The sequence below is a fragment of the Nelusetta ayraudi genome, unplaced genomic scaffold (assembly GCF_046127955.1).
Source record: "Nelusetta ayraudi isolate G7.1 ecotype Tasmania unplaced genomic scaffold, CSIRO-AGI_Nayr_v1 ptg000011l, whole genome shotgun sequence".
In the NCBI taxonomy this organism is placed as follows: Eukaryota; Metazoa; Chordata; class Actinopteri; order Tetraodontiformes; family Monacanthidae; genus Nelusetta; species Nelusetta ayraudi.
Genome location: NW_027466061.1, coordinates 4,560,047 through 4,580,800, shown reverse-complemented (window position 1 = coordinate 4,580,800; position 20,754 = coordinate 4,560,047). Strand labels below are relative to the sequence as shown.

The following is a 20,754-nucleotide window of genomic DNA, read 5'->3' as shown; positions in this document are numbered from 1 at the left end:
ACGTTTGTTATCAATACTGGTCACATGTACCGTACAACGGTGACACACCCAAGAAGAAAGCAAAACCAGTTCAGTTAAGGACTGACACATTTTACAGCAGTGGAGAACGGAACCACTTTATTTGATTGGTCTGAACTCTTGTAATAGCCTACTAAGAGACATTGTGCGATACAAACATTGCATTTCAACATTATAGGATACACGGCTTTTCAAGTCTCAATTTCAAAAAGACAAAAAAAAGAAAAGAAAAAAAGGTCACCACTGTGTTTAATAGAGAGCTAAAAAGGAGCTCAGATTCTTTTTTCGGCTTCATGTCGGATTTTTATTAAGATTCAAGTTTGTAAACTTTTTTTTTTTTTTGTCATTGCCTTTGTAAACACATAACATCCCAGCTTAACAGGATGAATAACAAAGATGGTCAAAATGACAGAAATGAAAAAAATCTTAACATGCTAGAACAAATTATTCAAAATCAAGAGGAAAAACAAAGCAAGTATCAAGTTTAGAGCAGAATGGATTTGTTAACTGAGCAAAGAAAAAGCCATAATATTGTATTTTCCCGATATCTGGAAAAACTTGCCTTTTATGAACTTGACCTAGTTTAATTCGTATTCAAGGATTCTGCCAATTGGATGAAACAATGATGAAAAGATTATGCTGTCACAGAACTGAACTGACCATGACACCTAGTTCCTCAACATAAAGGTACCATACACTTAAAACTGTAACTGACGCTGATGGAAAGCAACACAATTATGTACCAAATATAAGAAAGGACATCCAGATTTCTGCAAGTGGTGGGGAAATTTTTAAAGCACATCTTAGAAATACTCCTGTGCTGGAGGTTGAATAAGTTACACAGCAGGTAGTATGCCTTTTTTGTCAAAAGCTACAAAAAAAGTGCAATAATGGTGCAGACCATTCTTTATGTTTGGTTAGTTTTGTCTTCTCGTGTAATCTAAAGACAATTTACAGAGTTCAGATTTCTGTCAGGACAGTATCAAAAAAAAAGGAGGAAAAACTAAACCGGGACTACAGAAACAAATACAAACATCAAATACCACCGTATATCTCTGAGAAAATTAGTTAAAGCTGCCTTCTTTCTCAAGTCACAAGGCATGGCAAAACCTGACCCTTTATTTTTTTTTTACCATGTCTACGGTGCAGAGCAGATATTTCTGGACATGATGGAAACTGTAGAGAGAGACAGCTACGGGTGATGGCTCTATTAAAAAAAAGAAAAAAAGAAAGAAAACAAAACATTGGCTCACTCTAGTTATTCTGACTGGGTGCAGGAGTAGTCATAAGGACATAATCTCTGGGGGAAAAAGAAGCTTATTTCAGACGGTTCACCTTCTTGCTTTAACGCCAGTGTTCTCAACTCGTTTGGAGGAAACTGCTATGCCTAGAATGGCAATTTTCCTCTACCTCCAGATGGTGACGATGACCATGCAGCCTTTGCACTACGTTGGCAGCGATTGAAGACAGGCAACGGACTGGACATTGGTCGGTTTTGCCCTACCGATCGGTTTTGTCGTATGGTGTTCAGTCTCTGGTGGTGCTTGGTGGATGGCGTGCAGGGCGGTATAATCTCTGAGCTGCACTCGAGGTCAAGTACAAACCAGAGATCTGGTCTCACTTTGCGTCGCTATGGTAAAAAGGTCAGAGTAAGCGTCAGGTGTCGCGGGGGTGGGGAGAGGACTGGGAGAGACCAACAGTATTTCTTTTGTTTTTTTTTTAAACACACCTACTCTTTCCATTTAAAGTGGATCAATTTAAAAGCGACATTAAAATAAGAAATAATCAAGTTAAGAAAAACACTGCAAAATGTTACTCTATTTACATACAATGATTTTCTCAAAGACCAGTTATATCTTTACAGAAATCAAAATAGTCACTTTTGATGTTTCTTTTTACATTTTAAGCTCTTCATCTTCACTAGAACTCACGGTGTCCTCTCAGACTATTCTGTTTATGTCTCCCTGCTCCCCCAACGGGATGGCCGAGTCTCTGGACAACAAACAAGTCTCTCTCTGGAGAATCCTGCCTGTTGGGCTGTTGCTTTACTCTTAGCCAACAGCCAGGGAGCGCCATAGCACCAAAAAGAAAAAAGAAAAAAAGAAAAAAGAGAGAAAGACACCACCCCTTCATGTTGCCACACTTGCCAGCGAGCAAGGTCAGTTCTTGGTGAAGGCGGTGTGGGGGGGTGAACAGACGAGCCTTAGTGAAAGCTATTCTTCTGGCGAAAAGCACATTGGCCAGCGACGCTCAGTCGTCGCTGTCGGACAGGGTCTCGTATTGCTCCGACAGCAGAGACTGCCATACACGCTGCTGTCCCACTGGGGCTCCAGCTGGAGGCGGCTGCTGCTGCTGCTGCTGCTGTTGTTGTTGCTGCGCCTGCTGCTGTTGTTGTTGCTGCGCCTGCTGGCTCTGTATGGCAGGTGAGGCAATAGACGTGGGCGGCGTGTTGCTCGGGAAGCGCATCGTCAGCGGATTGTAGAGGAACTGCATCGAGCCTTTGCACAGAAAGAAGGGGCGTCACCGTGAGAAAAATTCTTTCTACTTAATTCCTATTACATGAGAGATGACAGTGGCAGGACAACTGACCTGTGGATGACGGCCGGTCCTCCCAGTTCCACTGGGGTTGGGCCTGAGCTTGCCTGTGATAATCTCCCTCAGAGTGGACGGAGGACACCGAGGAGGGACGCTCCCCTCCAGAGTAGGCCTGACCCAGGTTCGGTGACTTTGATTTCCGGCTGTTTGCTTTGCTCGGCTTCTGCTGCTTCCCTACAAATTCAAACAGGTAAAAGGTGTGACACTAGCACTGCAAAGAACCTCTGTGGGGTGCGTGGTCCCACTTCATGGACCCACTTTATACAAAGTTGAGGGTTAGGTTGGTGAAAAATGTGACAGGCAGCTACAGAATGGCACAGACTGTAGAGATGGAAGTTGTGCACGTCTCTGCTTTAGTTGCCATAGTGGGAATGTTTATCTCAATGCTTGAGGTATCACTGAAAATCAACTAATAAATGCAGATTTTTCCATCCACATTTTGTTAATATATTAAGGCATACCCATACTTGGAGAGGGGTTGGTTTCTTGGCGGCCATCACTTCCTGCGCTTGTGTTGTTGATGCCACCCTGACCCCCGACTCCTCCTCCCTGATGCTCATCCGGTCTCTCCTCCAGGTTGCCCATCAAGGCTTTGCGGATGATGTCCTCCAGGCCCAGGTTATTGGCGGGGTCACTAAAGGAATGATTCCTGGGGTTGACGCTGCCTACAGACCAGAAACAAACCAATTGTTATAGCCGAGACATCATATGCAACGTCAGATGATGAGCATCTACGCGACATTTAGCTGCTACTTACTAGAGCTGGTAACTGCAGGTAGGTTGAATATCTCTGTGCCTGGTTGTGCGTTTCCTGCAAGACAGCATTTCACTCATGAAATTAACAAGTTTTGTATATTTATTTTTAGTATAAAATAAATTGCACTCCAGTTGGTATTTTAGTAGCACATGCAAAGCACACTTTAAATATGAGGCAGAAACAATAGAACCCAAGGGTTTTGCATGCAGACATTAAGAGCGCGTTTCCTCTCTGCAGTGGCAGTGACTCTCAGTGTGAGGTTCTAAGACTCAGGGGCTCCACAACCCATAGCTCAAGAATCAAAAACATTATCTGTTCACTGTTCCCCCACAGACCATCTGTGGCACACACCAGTACACATATCAATGGAACGCATCTCATTCAATGATAACAATTTTCATTTTGATACTATTATTCGTAGTAGGTTACTTGGAGTAAAGTTTGCATGTTTTATCACAGAGCAATGAATCTTTATAGGGTTTCTAAAAAAGTATTTCAAGGGTGTGCCAATCAACTGTGAGCCTCTGTGAATGTATGAATTTGTGCATGTATGTGCCTGTGCACTGTACATGAGTGTGAATGAGAGAGAAAGAGAGCTCCGTGTACAGGTGGGAGATTAATCAACTGCAGCTGCCCTTCACTCAGATGATGACAATTTTTGCCCCTGCCGATTTTCTCAATTGCCAAATAATTGAGTAAGACAAAAATATATATTTTAACACTGAAAACCTCACTGAAAGTCAGCTTTAGTTGGGTTATTTGAAAGGTGTATGCTTATTAAGACCATGTCGCTGTGCCACTGCTGAGTGCGTTACCATTTGGCAGCTCCTGCTCTAGTGCATGCATGTTAGTTTGAAGGAACACAATAAGATAAGACCCACTTACCAACATCAGAATCCCCAACACCAGAGGTGGAGTTCAACTTACGGAAGATCTCCTGCTTTTTGGACTTCACCATGGGCGACGTGTTTTCCAGCTTGGTGAAGAAGGAGGGCAGATAGCTGACACTGCCTGGGGACCGCGAGTCACTCCTGAAAAACATCCAGTGAGCAGCACAGAGTCAGACAGAAGAGAACATAGCTGGCATAAGAAGCCTACGGAACTTCATTTTTAACCTCCTCCATTTCTGTCCACTATAATTGCAATTGCACAGTTCATTGTGAAGTACAAGGAAACATTTTCTGCCTGTGCAATCTGTGCAGGATATGCATGAAACAGAAAACTCTAACGTAAATATAGATATCCTGACTGAAGTTCCTAATCACAATCATAGTTGACAGGACACTTAAAAATCACTTCTTAACACCTTCAACAACAGACAGAAACAGAAGAATCTTTTTGTATTACTTCATTCTAAATTGTATTGCTATAAATATCCTTTTCAGCTTTGTCAGTGATAATCATTGAAACAAAAACATCATAGCTGATCATGTTTGTATGTACAGACGGTACACGTTCTGATTAGGGATGCAGACTTGATGGGCCAACAGCTGTCATGGAAACAAACTGTGAGGATTCCACACCTGATCTCTGACTCGGCTTCCCTCCTCTGGGATGGAGGCCCACCAGTCTCCTGTTTGTCCATGCCTTGGTAGCTCTGTGGTGGAGAGATGGGTTCGTAGCTCTCCATTTGCCTGCTGCCTCGTTCAGGAGACTTGCCAGGTCTGGGTGACGACCAAAATGCCAGAGCTGTTAGACTAATGATGACTGTAAGGCTTCCTCAGATTTGCCAGTGATGAGTTCGTGTACCTGGATCTGGACTTGTCAGGGGCATTCTCTGGTGAAACCCTGCTGGATGGTCTCTGGTGGTGTGGGGCCTGCACCTGGTTCTCTGGACTGTAGCGGTTGGGCACCTTGGCTCGACCTGAAGAGGACATGGGCGGTACCACACTCTGGAATGTGGTCGAAGCTGAGGAAGAGACTGGGGGAGGGTCTTGATTGCGAGCGAAGTCCTGGGTTATAATGTGCTGCGAGACAGAAAGCAGTGGAACATTCAGATTATTTTTAAAAAAATAAATAAATAAAAATAAATAGGGCTTACGCAGCATTCAATCTTTAGATTCTGCACTTCTCACCGAAATATGGTCAGCTAAGGTCATGACTCGGAGAGTCTTGGGGACCTGGGGGTAGTTCTCAGCCTGGGAGGACGGGGCCTGCTGCGGACTGGGCTGAGACGGCTCCCCTGATGGCCGGTAACGACTTGTGTCGTAGGCACGGATGCCAGCTGAAACAAAGACATGTTTTGAGGCGAAAGTCAAGTTGAGACAGAGGCAGATGGGGACAGATGATGCAAGGGCTGATGTCAAAGTATTTCCAAGTTACAATCATCATTTGAAAGGAAGTCTAGATGCGATCTGAGGGTTTTGGATGTTGTGTAGGATGCACGGCATGCCCTTACCTGCCGGTTGTTGCCCTTCTTCTGGTTTATCCTGTTGTGACTGGACTGGGGAGTTAGCTGGACTGATAACCTCAATGGCTCCACCGCTGGTGTTGTCATATCGGTTGGATGATACTGCAGGGGGAATATTGACCAAGAGTGACATTTAAAGAAAAGACAGACATTGTCAAATCGAAGCCATCACTTCCTTTAAGTCAAAATGTCCAACTCGTATGAGCTATTTCTTGATGCACTCACAGCTGCTCGATGAATCTGAGCTCTGAGAGCCCCGTTCCCGTGAGTCTTTGTCTGACGCTATCTGTCGCGTTATGATGACGTCGATAAAGTTGGCTGCGGTGATGGTTGTCTTTCCGCGGGTCCGAAGCTCCTCTTCAATGCGAGACTTTGAGGTCTGAGGGCCTTTATCCTTGATTCCGACTCCAGGGCCCTCAGAGTAAGTCGGGTGGGCCTTATTCCCTTGCAGAGACATTGCACTATATGGAGACTGCATCGATCGCCTCTCTGCCTCCTGCTGCTGCTGCTGCTGGTGCTGCTGCTGCTGCTGCTGATGGTGCTGCTGCTGCTGCTGCTGCTGCTGCTGCTGGTGCTGCTGCTGCTGCTGGTGGTGTTCGGCCAGGCTGGCTGCTCGACGCGCTGACATATCGTCTTCACGTTCATGCTTGCCCTCTTTCACCTTTGCCACATCCATCTGTGGGGCAGAGGCTGCAGCGTCCACGAGAGCAGCCAGTGCATCGGCTGCAGTACTGTAGCGAGAGCTGCTCTGGGCGGCTGCAGTAGCTGCAGCGGAGATTGGCCTGAAAGGGGAATAAGGAGTTGAAAAGATGAGACATATTTTTGCTTTACAGGACATTCATGCATTGTAAAGAACTAGAAACACAAACAAAGCAGTGGAAAATTGATGCAAGTATGAATGCACAACCCTGCATGACGACATAAGGAGGCAGACAGATTCAAAATAAAAGTTCGGTGTGGACATACATTAGAGAGGTGATGACACTTTTGCCCTGGAAGATGCTGGGCCGCTGCTGAACCACAACCTCCTGCGTCCTGAGCGAAGGAGAGGAGGAGTGCAGATACCCTCGACTGACAGGACGGCCTGGCTGTTCTGGACCACCTGTTTAATCACACACAGCATTATGCTCACATTATTATTTATCCATTTTAAGCATTCTCAAGCAACAGCAAGTGGGAAATTTAGAAATGTCTTTTAATGTACATAAGGCACACTATGCAATACAAAAACAATGAGTTATTCAGAGAAAAATTCCGAAAAGCAAGACCACAGTATTTTGGAAACAGTGTTGTGCATATTGTACTACATGCATCACAGGTTTATTTAATAAATTAAACACAATTAATAAAATGTATTTTTTTTAACTGTTCTATTCTTTTTTTAAGTTTGGTTGAATATTTATTTTCAGGTTTCCTAAAAATCTCTATGAAATAATGTTGGATCTTTCTTTACAAACTATGTCACCAAAACCCACTAGAGGGCCACGAAGAGACGGATGCAATACCTCCACGGATGTATTCACTTGTCCTCTCCCTCTCCCGTTCTCGCATTTCTCGTTCGCGCTCCCGTTCCCGCTCGCGCTCTCGTTCGCGCTCTCGTTCGCGCTCCCTTTCACGCTCCCGTTCCCTTTCCTTTTCTCTCTCCTTCTCTTGGTGTTCCCGGTCACGTTCCCTCTCCCGCTCCCTCTCCGAACTGGCAGCAACGGCAGCCGCGATGTGAGCCGAATGGCCTATGGACGGCAATTACACAAACAGACACACCACACACGCACAAGACACAGAGAGCGATGATTGATATACGTGTTGTCAACAGGGTTCCTAGTGAGGAGAATTTCAACATTTTGCAACAACTTCAATGACAAAATATTTCCTGGGGCAACAATACAGCGATCCATAATGTACGTGATCTGTTCTGGGGTACAACTGCATCAACACCATATTGTATCATATTACAAATGAGACTGGTCCCTATTCAGTTCTTCTAAAGGTAAACCTTAAAACCAACTTCTTATTAGACAATCAAAATCATATTATACAACTCACTTTTTTTTAAAAGTGAGCTTTTTTTTGTTATCAAGACATTGCAGAGATCATTAAGAAAATAAACAAGATGTGAAAAAATAAACCTAAACAGGACAAAAAAAAAAATGAGCACATACAGATATTGTGCAATTCAAACATGAAATATATTGTGAACAGATTTCAGCAAGATACAGTGAAAACTCCCTCCCAGTGTGACTGCAGGAAGACCTGAAACTAGGACAGCACGGGCATAACTGACCTTTGACACCTCGGGGGAGTGCGCAGCTACACTCCGAGGTGTATCACAGACGGAGGTCGTGGCAGGAAAGATTAAGGGAACACAGGAGTAGGAATGGGGAAGGGAGGGGTCCTCACCTGGCGATATGGAGGTTGGGTTGAAAGCCCTAGGAGGGAAAGGGGGCTGAGCTCCAGGGAGGTAGGCGATGCGTTCCAAAGTGGGAGTACCTGTTCCCCCAGGGTGAGGCAACAGGATAGTTGGAGGCATCTGGGCTAGATCAATAATCCCTTTTACAGACAGAAGCAAAGGGCCATCGTTGAACAACAGGAACCAATCCATCAATTTCTGAATGAATGAACACCGCGTAAAGTTAACCCATCATCTTCATCTGCTTGTGATCCAAAATACTGATTGGTTTAAAAAAAGGGGGGGAACAGGGCTGCAAATAGGAATGGAATTGTAGTCGACTTGGGACGGGCGACCACTCAGCAAATGTGAGATTTGGATGAAAATAACCTGGGAACAAATCGAATTGCAGCCCGAATCGTTTGCAGCCCCGGTATAAAAGTGCAAATGTGCAAAATTTGACCTGGTCATTTGCTTCTGGGCGTCTGGAAAAGGTAGCCACTACTTCACAAGCACACAAACTGCATACTACTGACCTGCCCACCCACAGACAGACAGACAGACAGACAGACAGACGGTCTCCTCGCCTTGCGGCACTGGAGCGAGGGTGCGGCTAGCGGAGCGTCGTACCTCGAGCCCCGGCCGGGTACGGGATGCCAACGGGCTGTTCCCGTGGCGACAGGCCTCGGGCCATGTCGGGCCTGGGGATGACTTGCATCTGCTGGGAAGTGATGTAGTCGTTGAGGATGGTCTGCCGTGTGTTCTCCATGGTGTACAGCTGGTAGGTGTTGTGATAACCAGTTGGGGACGGCTGCCTGGGAAACATAAATGCTGTTCCAGGACACAGGGGAGGGGAAAAACAGAGGGAGGGCGGCATATGAGCAGAAGGTTCTCAGATAGTCATCGCGTCCACTGACGTCAATAGGTGCAAAAAAAAGGATCCTGGGCTCATGGTGCCTATGAATTAGACAGCTTGGTTCACTTTTGTCGGTTCAAGCCGCTATTGTTTTGTTTACAGGATGGAGGCGGAAAGACTGTACCAGGGTCGAGCACTCTGTGGAAGGCCAGCGTGGGGTCGAGGTGCGGCGGCAGGTGGGCTCGATACACCTCCCCTGGAACCACAGGTCGATGGTGAGGGTCGAAGGGGCTGTGGGAAGCTACAGGGTCGCCCCCTGACACAGGGGACTTGGCCGGGACACTGTCCCGCTGCGTGGGGGTCATGGCACTTTTCCGTTCATGCGAAGCCGATTTTGCCGAGCTCATGACACCTTCAGGAGATGAAAGAACAAACAAACAACACCACCACCACACAAGGCTCATTAGATACGTCATCAAAATCTGGTAGGAAAACTGTATAACAAATTGCATTTGGAAAATGTACGTATTGTATTTTTTGATTCTATTTTTTCTTCCCTAGACAAATCACACTAAATTATAAAAGAGACATTTCTGGGTTCCTTTGTACATCTCCGACTTACTGTATTAAGAAACTGACAAAGAAAAACCTTCTGCCTATTAGCTAGAAATTAAAATTGTAATTTTTCGTAATCTGTCATCTATTGCATAATTATATATTTATATTTACTGTTTATTTTGTATTCATAATTACATTCATGTCATTTCATAATGTATTGTTTTGCACCCTTTTTCATAATGTAAAACATAAAAAAAAAAAGTTGTCTTTTTTTAGTTTTTTTTTTAAACAAAACTATACTAAACAAACTACTAAACAAACTATAATTGACTTGTATTGTTATTGACACATGCCTGTCCACTGTCCACAGAATCCTTGAAAACTGGCATCTCATTGGGCAGCTGAGAAACACCACAACCCAGGGTTCAGGAACATACCTTCTGGGACACGTCCCAGCATCGGTGATCCTCTGGACACAGGATTGGTACTGTAATTAACAGGGGTCCTGCGAGCGTTGGCCTCATCGTACATGCTCGGGCTGAGCTGGGATTTGCTGGCCTCCTGGTGTGTGGAACGCAGCACGGAAGTGGTGGAGTTGACCACAGACGTGTGGCGAACCGCTTTGCTCTCCTCGTACTTAACCCGCTCCATGGCCTCCAGCTGGGGCATGCTGTGGGGGTGCTTGGAGGGACTTGTGATCAGGGACTTGACGTTGTGCTTGATGGTAGGCTGGTTGAGAGAGTGGATCTGGTGAGTAGAAGAATCACAACCCGCATCAGTATGCCGAAGAATCCACTAGATGAATGCAAGATGTGGCAGCCCGTTGAAACGAGGCAGGCTGGCACTTCAGCACATCATCATCACTATTGCCATCATCAATCACCAATCATCATACCTGCGACATAGAACCTTCCATGGCTCTCCTGTCCGACAAGTCAGGCGTTTTGCAGATGTCCTGGCCAGACTGATCCTGGCAAGGGATCTCGTGAATGGAGCGTCTCATCTCTTTGATAGTATTGACCGGCTCGTACGGTTTGCCTTTGACAATCCCTCCGTCGTAGGACCGGATCGGCGGACTCTCTCGCTTTATCTGTTTCCCGTATTTTAAGGCCTCCTCGTAGGTCTCAGCAGGCGTTCGTGGTGTGCCTAAAAATTAAAGATCAATTTTGCAGTTCAAATTAGCCTCGTTGTTTGATGTCACTATTAACTCTGACTCATTCACTAAAGAAAAGTACAGGACATTAGTTAATAAATTACCTTGCATTATGGATCCTGTTATCAATGGCCTCTCTTTAGAATCTCCATGCAAACCATCTCTGGGCATGGCCCGGCTTATCAACCCTGAGAGACATCCAGGTACCATCACTCACCTGATGAGCACGTACACTTGTGGATTTAACTAAAACAAAAAGAAAAGCTACAAGACGATACCTTCACAAGGGGCTCCTTCTCTGCCGAGGTGCGCTCGGCCAATGGGTCCCTCCATCATGTCATATGTGCGTTTCAGCTCATGACCAGTTCTAGGGCTGCGGGTGCTTTCCCTGGAGTTCTTAATAGCTATTGAGAAGAAAAGAAAAGAAAATGTTTGCACACTTTGTAAAGGACACTGGATCATTTCTAGGATCAATAATTGAAGCACATACGGTCATAGGAGCGGATGTGGGCGTTTTTGCCTTCGTAGATGACAGGACCTTTCACCAGCTGTTCCCCCCTGCCCTTGTCTGGGCTGCTCAGATCCTCCGTGGCGAGCTTTGTGATCGTGCCCTTCAAGAGGTCGGCCGCAACGCTGGACTGAGGCAGGGCCGGCGTGCCCTGTTTAAAAAGAAAAAGAAAAAAAGCAATGCAACACATAACACCGTTTATGAAGCTGGAACAAAAGATGTAATCAATTGGTAAAATAGCAAGTTTATCTTTCATTTTGTACTTTCAGGGCAGAGATTTTTCTTTCTTTCTGTGCAGTAACTGATCACTTCATCTGTTAATTACCTGCGTGATGGATCCTCGGTATGCAAGGCCCTCGCCAACCTTTGTCGGGTTTCCTCTGCCGTCCTGCACAGTGGGCACGACAGCTTTTGGAGAGACAAAGACAGATGAAGTAACATTAATGTTATGACTTTTAAGTGGAGTGAACCAACAGCATGCACCGTGTGGTTATACCAGTTGTGAGTGTCAAAATACATTTGGACAACATAAATCACTTCTGGTTCATGTATCAAATAGTGAAAATCGGTGCCCAAGTTGAGAGAATAATTGTTTCTATTAATTCTGAAATCTGCTGTCAGAAAATCCTGTCAGAGATAGGGAGAGGCAGCAGTAAGGAAAATGTTCCCCGAGTGTCATTAAATGTCTGCCATAATTGTAGTATTGGGATTAAGAACTAACTAAGTGTGCAGTGGTGTGCAGTAAAGGTTTAATGGCCGACATGCAGCTGTGGATGTGAAGTGCACTTTAACACAATGCTATGATGTGGTGGGATAAGTTTTTGGAAAACAGATTTCAAAGCCACTTGTGTTCATGATGTTTGTTTGAAAGTAAGTGACGTGTCTCCTTTGCACGGTTCTGTGTTCACCGCTATAATGCAATGAAATGAGGAAGTCTTACTGGGCTTGTTTGGGTCCTGTTGGCGTGGCAAGCCGAGAGATATGGATCCCACAGTGCTCTTGGTTCCCTCTGGCCCATAGACGGCATGAGACGGCAGGTATGTGCCCGGAGTTCCCTGGGAAACGGCAACAAGAACCACATTTGAGGACCAGGTTTCTGTACTCATGGAATTAGGACTGCAGCGCGAAGCGATGGACAAAATTTAAAATAAAAAAGAAATCACATATGCAACTGTTGCTCCTTGATAGGCCTCCAGTGACTTATTGCAATGTATAAAAACATTTGCGTATACTTTGAAGTCGGCGCATCTGAGGAAGGATAAAAAGTCTAAGGTAAAAAGTGCAGATGGATTTGGTAAAGTAAAGTGATGCCTTACGTGGGAGATGGAGCCACCTTGGATGAAAGAGGGCTTGTCAGTGGGTTTGGTGGTTGGAATAAGTGGAGGGGGTGAGGGAATGTTGGGAGGTCGACTGGTTCTGCTGAACGTCACAGGCATCTGGACCAGCTGGTTGGGGGCAGGGTGGAGAACTAAGAGAGACAAAAAGACAACAGCTTAGGGTTAAAATATTTTACCTTCAGGAGTTTCAGGAGGTTTCAGTAATTGCCGTCTAGTGCGGTTCAACCATGGCACAAAATGGCTCCTACGGCTTTAAAGTGTTATAGTAAAAGTCATAGTGTTACTCCAGCAGGCATGAATGTCATCCCGCAAGACGATTCAGCAAAACATAAGATCGCAGGCCAGTCGCAAGGAAGAGGCCCTCAATGTCAGTGATTGACATTCATTCTGCAGTTTCCCTTTCAAGTTTCCACTTCCTCTCTCCATTTCATGCTGCCGAGATCCTCAACATACTTTCACATTGATAAATAAGGGTTCCATTGCACATACGACCACAGGAGCAAATATATTTATATATGCGAATTCATCTTTTTAAGAAAAAAATAACTATTTAAAATGGCAAGCACGATAGGGCCACAACATACACTGCTGTCTTGCAAAAAAATTCTCAACTGGAGTGATTGAAAACCACTCACATTCAATACAGGTCGGTTTACGGGACATAAGAAGAAGAAGATGAAGAATGCCTTTATTATCCCATAAGTGGTGAAAAAATAATAATAGTCTATAAAAAGGGATTGCAAAGCCTGGAAAACACTACAAACAGTACTGTGTGAGAATTGTATTCACATTATATTCTATTTATTCTGCATCCAACTAGGACTTTAAAATGGAAGCCATTGGATTAAATCACATTCTACACAGAGTTACATAATGACTTGGATTACAAATCACACGTGCCATGACTGGCAGCACCGAGTGCTGAATAGTTTGATATTTGCTTTGTAGAATTGTCTTTTACTTCTCAGTTTAAACAAAAGTGCCATACAAGGAAGAAATTACAAAACACAATATAAATCCCATTAGCTCTGCTTAATAACAAAGAGGAAAGAAATCTGAGAAGAGCTAATTTCGCTAATTTATTTTTGTGTCAGTCAAAAACTATTAATGATAAACTACTGAGCTACTTTCAGCAACATCTGAAATAAACCAGTGGCAATGGATACAAAATGGAACTACATGCATGCACAAACTTCTGCGGCATGACGCCAGCAGAGGGCGCGATTTCACCATTTCCTCTGTGAACTGCACATACCGGGGGACAAGAAGGAATTTTAACCCGGCATCGAGCATTTATGTTGGGACTCGAATCTTTCCATCATCTTTTCCTCGTCTACATCGAGAAAGTTGGTCTGAACTGATCACCCAGTTTTCTAAATTGCAGGCTTACATTTCCCCTGTTAGAGGACAATGACTTGTAAAAAGGATTTTGAAACTCTCAATTTGAGGTGAAAAATAAGTACTTTACGTTCTGTCAGAGAGCAAACCATCCAACCACTGGATACAATTAAACAGAGCAGAAATCAAACAAAGGAAAAGCGCCAAAAATTAATCCATAACCCAAAAAAAGATAGAAACTTTTTTTTCAAGGCAGAAGTACAAAACAGGAGGCAATTGACAAAGTCGAGGCACTAATCTAGTCGACATATGGACGACGAAGCAATGTCTCAAACAGTCCCATTGACATACTAGCTGAAGTGGGGAAAAGCACTTTGACAAAACTCCACGGAAGATTGTATAGAAATGCCCAGTAGAATCAGACTACAAGAGAAGCCTCCAACAGAATGTGCAACAGCCAGCACTTCCAAAATGTACCTCCATTATCAAAATGCAGGACACTCAGCAGCAAATGTTATATCAGCAAGGGAAGGAGGGGAGGTAGGAATGGAGGGAAGGAAGAGGGTGCAGACGTGTGCTGTTACCTGGTGGCACACTGTAGCGGGAGACACTGGGGGCGTTGGGGTCAGGCTGGGGCGAGACCTTGCTCAGGTCCCTTGGGGAGAGCCTGTAAGGAGAGCCTGGCCGACCAGAGTGAGGCTCCTGGTCCAGAGCCAGCTTCATGTCATAAGGCATGTAGGGTAAGGGCTTACCTGCAGTGCACAGGCATAGGGACAAAGGGAAGACAACCACTATTAACACAAGAACTCAATGCCAGTGAGCACTGACGTGGGCTTGAAGGGACGGACCCTAGCAACCACCAGCCACCAAGCCAGACACACATCCACAGTGACCTGGGTAAAAACTACCCGGGTAAGAGCTCTGGGTGAAGGTCTAGCTCTCTGCCGAGAACTCTTCCACCATGGCCAGCACTCGGCCTGAAGGTGCAAAAAGCTTTGCAAGAATCAGCCCATAAAGCAGTCAGCCAGGTGAGCCTTCCTCATGGTAGAAGTGTCTGACCTATATCTGACCGTCCACACGCACAAAGTGCCAGCGATAAGGTCCAAATAAAAATAGAAATGGTAAAACAAAACAAAAACTTGACTGTCACTTTGCCATTTAAAGGACTAGGAGTCCCAGTCTTGAACCCCTTCATCGTGAAGGCCGAGTCACAGATCAAGACATACCTCACATACTTCCAGTTCAAAAGATATACAACTGCTGCCCTTGCTATTAGAGGCAGCGACAGAAGAGCGTCACAGTGGGGATAAACAGCACAACGGTGAAGACAGAATGATAACTTTTATTTTTCCCTTTCTCCTACCATCTCGGTCCAGGATGGTCGGGCTGCGGGTGCTGAATGGTGGCCTTCGATCCAGGTCTCCCTGGTCCTGCCTCTGCTTCTCCTCTTGGTGGGCCGACTCGTGCACCACTTTGATCTGATGCTGCAACATGGTGAAGCCACTGACCGGCACTCCGACGGGGCCATAAGAACCGGGCACCTGCACGGGTTCAGGAAAGGAAACATACCAATGGGTTGGAATGTCAAGGGGAGAGTCGCTCAGCAGAGCACTCTAGCTGTTGAAGATGAATGAGAACATGCACAGCTTGTACCGTCATTTTGTGAGTATTTTACATCGCATGCAAACAGACCCCCAGTTGCATACGTAGGATCGCGTCATGTAAATGTGATCAGCACTTGCGTGTGAATTGAAAATATTGCAGATATCATCACATTGCCAACACTGGCTGATCTGGGTCAAGCGTAGGCCTGTTATTTTTTTTATGCACCGTTATCCACCTCTGCACACAAACGGATCGACCTGAAACGGTGACTAACCATGGGTGGGATGGCAGCCGCCCGCTGGTGCAGCTGCTGGATGTTGAGATGGGTTTGCTTGGGGGAGGCCATCAGCACCGAGCTCGGAGGGTTGAGCAGGGACGGCTTCTCCATGGAGAATATCCTGCTGAGGAAAGAGAATAAGTGTCAACGTCAGGCACTTCACGTTCTTGCAAACTGCCACGGCGGCAACAACTGAAAACGAACCTTCTCTCAGGCTCCGCTTCCACATCCTCGTCGGCACTGCAGGTGGCGCTAGAGTCGTTGTCCGAGTGGTGCTCCCTTCCCCCATGCTCTCCCTTTTCTCCCCTCTCCTTGACCTCAGGCTCCATCTTGACCTGGACCTCCCCACTCTTCATGTCCACATCCTGAGGCTCAGGTTTGGGATGGACCGAGTCGGTGAAGGAGGCAGCTCTGGCTTCCTGAGATCCGGCCTCGCTCTCTGGGCTCTTCTCTTCCTTCACACGCAAGTCCCCATACGAAGGCTCCGGGGCCCTTGCACTGCCAGCCAGCCCTTTGTCCTGGTCGGAGCTGTGCACATCTCCAGCAGTGGCTTCGGCCCTCTTGCTGTCGCCAGACTTTGAGGCGTCGGCCTGAGAGGGTGAGGGAGCGCTCTCAGTGTCAGAGCTGTTGTCGCCGCCTGAAGAAGAGACAAGAGTTTGTCATTCAAAAACAGCTTCAAATCACATTCAGTTTCCAAAGCCATTCATTGAGTTGATGTTTTATTTCTACCCATCTGGATCTCACTCCTGTCAACTTCCAGATGTTTCTTGTGTACTCGTCACACATTCTTACTGGGCCCCTTCTGCATCATGTCCATCGGTACGCTTGGCTTGTTTAATGATTCTCTCTTATAGCTTATGATGGTCAAGGCCATTAAGATACAGGAAACGCCCTACAGTACAAAGTTATCATCTGGTCTGTGCTTAACGTTGACACAACAGCTAAATGAATTAATAAATAAATAAATGCGCAATGACTGATGAACTATAAACATTTTTTTTTTTTTTACATCATTACTGATATGAACCTTCAATAATAGAAAATGCCATCTGTCACATAGTAAACTCAAAAGGGCAGATTCAATTCTCAGCTTTTATCTAAAATAAATACACATGCACATAAGTTAAAAAAAATAGACTGCGCATTATTGAATGCCAGTTAAGGCGGGATCCAGCAAAACAGACATCACATCTATAAACAACTACATCCATTAGCACCATCTTTGCCAAAAGGCATCATCTCTGATCATGACAGAATAAAATAAGTGGAACATCATTGTGTTTAGGGAGCAGTCCTTGGCAATTAATATAAAGCAAGGAACCGTGCCATGCGCCAGGCATCAGGCACCTATGTCACAGAAATGCATATCTTTAATCATCCGATTCCCTTCATCTCATTCATACCCCAGTTAGCAACGCACAGCCATCAAGTGGAGTCTTTAAATGACATTTAGGGGTCATTCTAAACTTCCTGACTTTGCTTGTGCACTTATTGCACTTACTGCACACTCTCGCCAAACCCTCTTCACTTAACACTTTGGCTATGAGCCGTGGCACTTCACAGCTCATGGACGAGCAGTTTGTCCTAGAACTTGCCCTGACCTCAGATAAACGGAACAGAAGAAAACTAAACTAAACAAAAAGCGTGTTTGGGGCAAGAGCCTGCATGTGTTCCTCAACAGATCACCACCGCACGCTCCCTATCACCTCCACCACATCTCCCTGACCTTCGCTGTCATCCACGTTGTCCTCGTCATCATCATCTGGTGATGCCGTGGCAAGACCTTCACCTTGAGATCTATCAGCGCGAGCCCGCCGTGTGTCCTAGAAAACACAAAAACAGAGAAGATTTAAAAAAGAGAGAAAAAGATACAAATGACAGGTGGCGCCAGAGAGCAGATAGTCACCGTCTCACCTGCTTATGCTGCTGGAGGAGATTGTCAAGATTGTGGCGCCTCTTATAGTTGAAGTAGAAGTTCTTGCACTGCGCTTCACTTTTGGTGCCCACCATTTTAGCGATGGCCGTCCAGTTTCGGCCGTGCTCAACCAGCCCTGGTGAATTGAAACACAGGTGACCTTTTACAACTCGTGGAAAAAGGTTCAAGGGCTGAACTCACTTTTGATGCATGGGGTCAACGGGACAGGAATCAAGCCTTCACAGTCGGCTCGCGCACGGTGAAGGAACAGCAGAGGGCTCCAGCCAAGCCATATTATTCTGATTTGACATAGACACACTCGACAATTTACTGCTCATATTTCCAGGAAAGGCATTTGCTGTATCCAATTCAACACAACGATACCACTGAATTATTTATATCGGCTGATGAGTGGAAGCAGCTCACTAATAAAGATTGTCAGGCTTGCAAACTTGTCGCTTTGCTTTTTCCAACTGGAGTTGTTGTGAACAGTAGGGGGTTTCAAAGAGCAACAGAGTGGGGACATGGGGTCAGACCTTTAAAATTTTTTGGGATGGCATGATGCCAGGTTCACCTGTATTTGTTCCATTTGAATGGCTATGGGAGGGTTCTTCAGACTGTATGCAGACTTTGTTGTTTTTTTTTTTTTTTTAATGAAATATTGTGAAGTGACTGCAGATGGCACTCACTGACTGGCAGAGGTGATGCACCTTCTTACCTTCTGTTTATTTTCTGCATCGATTTAATAAAATTCAGCTTAACTTCTTCATGGCTGATATTACGGTCAATCAACAACAACAACAACACGATGACAGCAGCATCATAAAATCCAAACATCAACCAACCAGCTCTCTAAATAGCCATTTTGGCTGGAAAGTCCTTAAAAAGCCATTACAGCTGATGGCTTCTTCGGAACTGATTAAACAATTTAGCTTCAAGTGATAATTTTATTTTAGAATCTGTCATCTCGCATGCAAAAAATGAGAAGCTTTATTGACCGTTCTGTATTACCGTGGTGTTTTCCCAATCATATTATGTGTGACTTAAACACCTAAACAGATGCAAACCAATGAAATCCTAAAAATACAATGCAACATTACAGCGCACCATGGAACCCTAACAAATAGTGAAGGGAATGTCGGTGAAGACATGCGATTCCTGTTGCTATGGTTTCCTTCACATTTTCTTTTCCCAGTCTGCAAAAGACCGAACCTCAGCCGTCTCTCACACACACAAAAAAAACAAGAATTAAGCTACAATGACCTGGAAGGTTGCCAGTCACCCAACATTAACATTATTGGACCCCTAATTCTGTAACCCCTGCATCCTCCACATCTTCCTCCCTTAAGCTCACTGAGATGAGGAGTACAGACTGCTTAACAAATCACTTCAGAGCTTAACACGAAGACCCATCGCTTGCATAATGTATCTCAGAATGAGGTTTTTTTTATTATTATTTTGAGTTACCTAAACTTGCAGAGGATCAAAGCGATGGAGGCAGGAAGGTCTATAAAGTTGGCATAACCAGCAGTGTATCTCGTGAGAGTGTGGTGCACCACACAACTGTCGTTGATAGTTTTAAGAACTCGCTCTGAGAAATTAGGACCTTATTGATTTAGACGTTTTGAGCTTGACTTGGGTCATGAGCTGTTTCGTTTCTTTTACTTAGTAATAAGGTGTTGCTTTGACCAATGCACTATGGCTAGCTGGCATGTTGATAGGCCATTTAGCACTTACTACCAGTGGATGGATTATTTATAGGCTTGAGTGAAAAAAAATTTCAGCAATCAACTGAAACAGGGCATCACCTGCTACGGTCGCAAATCTTGGGTAAAGTTAACAAACTACAAAGCTGAAATGTCACTGAATGCTGAAGAAAAAGACAAAAATAGAGCTGCTCCACACTTTAAGAGCGTTAAAGTGTTAAAGTTAAGAGCCTCTACAAGTGCACGTTCCCCACAGTGCAACGTTTGATCCAACTGGACTTGGCCAGGCCTGGCACGTGAAACCTGAGCACTAACACACACTGCAGATCAACAGGTTATTACAGTGACTGGGGGGGGGGGCAAGTGCAATGTGCTTGCATGAGCAGTCATGTGTGGTATCATGGCATAAAAGTGCTTTAGTCACATGACTAGTGGGGGGTTGTGCAGGTCTCTTTTCGTTTGTTTTGTTTTTTTCCAACCACTGTGCCGCAGCACACTAGTGTGCCATGAGATAATGTCAGGTGTGCGGTGATGAATAATCTAATTTCACTTCATTGGTCTAAAAAATGTAACATTACATTGTTGAGTGACTTTGTGAGCCTACATTGATCCCTCAATTCCAGTTTTGTGTGCATCTAAACGCGTTATATTCATTACATATAAGTGTTCTATTAAAATATTTTTGGTGGTGGTGTGCAACAGATTTTTTTGATTTTTAAAATGTGCCGTAGCCGTATATGCAACTCAGCGATCGAAATCCCTAAGACAATAACAGCAGCTAATCGTCTCTGAAATGCATTTGCATTAAAAAGGAAGAAAACTTCAAACCCACCAAAATGGGTTCAGATTAATCCATAATAATCCCTCTTACTTGGAGCCTTGGCACTCAGGAAACCCTAAATTCAAGTTTGGTGTAATACATACTATAATGCACTAAAGGCCGCAGTGGTGCAGTCTGACACCAGGCACAAGTGCACCAGAGAAATGCATTTGGATGCTTTGCAATATAAAGTTGTGATTCGGGTTGGATGGGTGAGGGAGGGTCACCAAGATCCACAAGTTTTTGCAAGTTTTTGCTAAATTCCCTCCAAGGGAGCCGAGAGTCGAATGGCCGAGAGGAAAAAAAAGCCATGAAAATGTCCTTGAGTTTACAGAAGCGTTCGCTCAAGCGCAAAAGCATGTGCGCATTTGTTCTTCATTCCTATCTGCATGGGAGCAGGGTGGGGCGAAGTCAGATGTCCAGAAGGAGGAACGGAAGGAAGAAAATAAGAAAGAAAGAAGGAAAGAAAGAAGGAAAGAAGGAAAGAAAGGAGGAAAGAAAGAAAAAACAGACAA

At 45.0% G+C, this 20,754-nt stretch overlaps 1 protein-coding gene across 13 annotated transcripts in view; it reads right to left on the bottom strand.

Annotated features, from left to right (window-relative positions):
- Window positions 1–100: 100 nt before the first annotated feature.
- The window catches only part of ncor1 (nuclear receptor corepressor 1), a 43,789-nt gene continuing 23,135 nt past the window's right edge, over window positions 101–20,754 (bottom strand). For 2 of the 13 annotated variants that reach the window (XM_076020174.1, XM_076020177.1), the window contains exons 18-46: window positions 17,713–17,849; window positions 17,525–17,621; window positions 16,003–16,435; window positions 15,796–15,922; window positions 15,280–15,457; window positions 14,501–14,668; window positions 12,558–12,709; window positions 12,182–12,296; window positions 11,567–11,649; window positions 11,224–11,392; window positions 11,012–11,137; window positions 10,838–10,921; window positions 10,476–10,726; window positions 10,018–10,327; window positions 9,207–9,434; window positions 8,797–8,997; window positions 8,178–8,327; window positions 7,286–7,510; window positions 6,747–6,882; window positions 6,006–6,562; window positions 5,769–5,882; window positions 5,446–5,594; window positions 5,120–5,337; window positions 4,894–5,034; window positions 4,256–4,401; window positions 3,371–3,424; window positions 3,075–3,278; window positions 2,608–2,787; window positions 101–2,516 (exon numbers count right to left, since the gene is read on the bottom strand). In XM_076020174.1, coding sequence (XP_075876289.1) covers window positions 2,269–2,516; window positions 2,608–2,787; window positions 3,075–3,278; window positions 3,371–3,424; window positions 4,256–4,401; window positions 4,894–5,034; window positions 5,120–5,337; window positions 5,446–5,594; window positions 5,769–5,882; window positions 6,006–6,562; window positions 6,747–6,882; window positions 7,286–7,510; window positions 8,178–8,327; window positions 8,797–8,997; window positions 9,207–9,434; window positions 10,018–10,327; window positions 10,476–10,726; window positions 10,838–10,921; window positions 11,012–11,137; window positions 11,224–11,392; window positions 11,567–11,649; window positions 12,182–12,296; window positions 12,558–12,709; window positions 14,501–14,668; window positions 15,280–15,457; window positions 15,796–15,922; window positions 16,003–16,435; window positions 17,525–17,621; window positions 17,713–17,849 — 5,381 coding nt within the window. In that variant the 3' untranslated portion in view covers window positions 101–2,268. The remainder of the gene's footprint in view (window positions 2,517–2,607; window positions 2,788–3,074; window positions 3,279–3,370; window positions 3,425–4,255; window positions 4,402–4,893; window positions 5,035–5,119; window positions 5,338–5,445; window positions 5,595–5,768; window positions 5,883–6,005; window positions 6,563–6,746; window positions 6,883–7,285; window positions 7,511–8,177; window positions 8,328–8,796; window positions 8,998–9,206; window positions 9,435–10,017; window positions 10,328–10,475; window positions 10,727–10,837; window positions 10,922–11,011; window positions 11,138–11,223; window positions 11,393–11,566; window positions 11,650–12,181; window positions 12,297–12,557; window positions 12,710–14,500; window positions 14,669–15,279; window positions 15,458–15,795; window positions 15,923–16,002; window positions 16,436–17,524; window positions 17,622–17,712; window positions 17,850–20,754) is intronic. The other 11 variants (XM_076020175.1, XM_076020178.1, XM_076020185.1 and 8 more) reach the window with 9 other exon arrangements.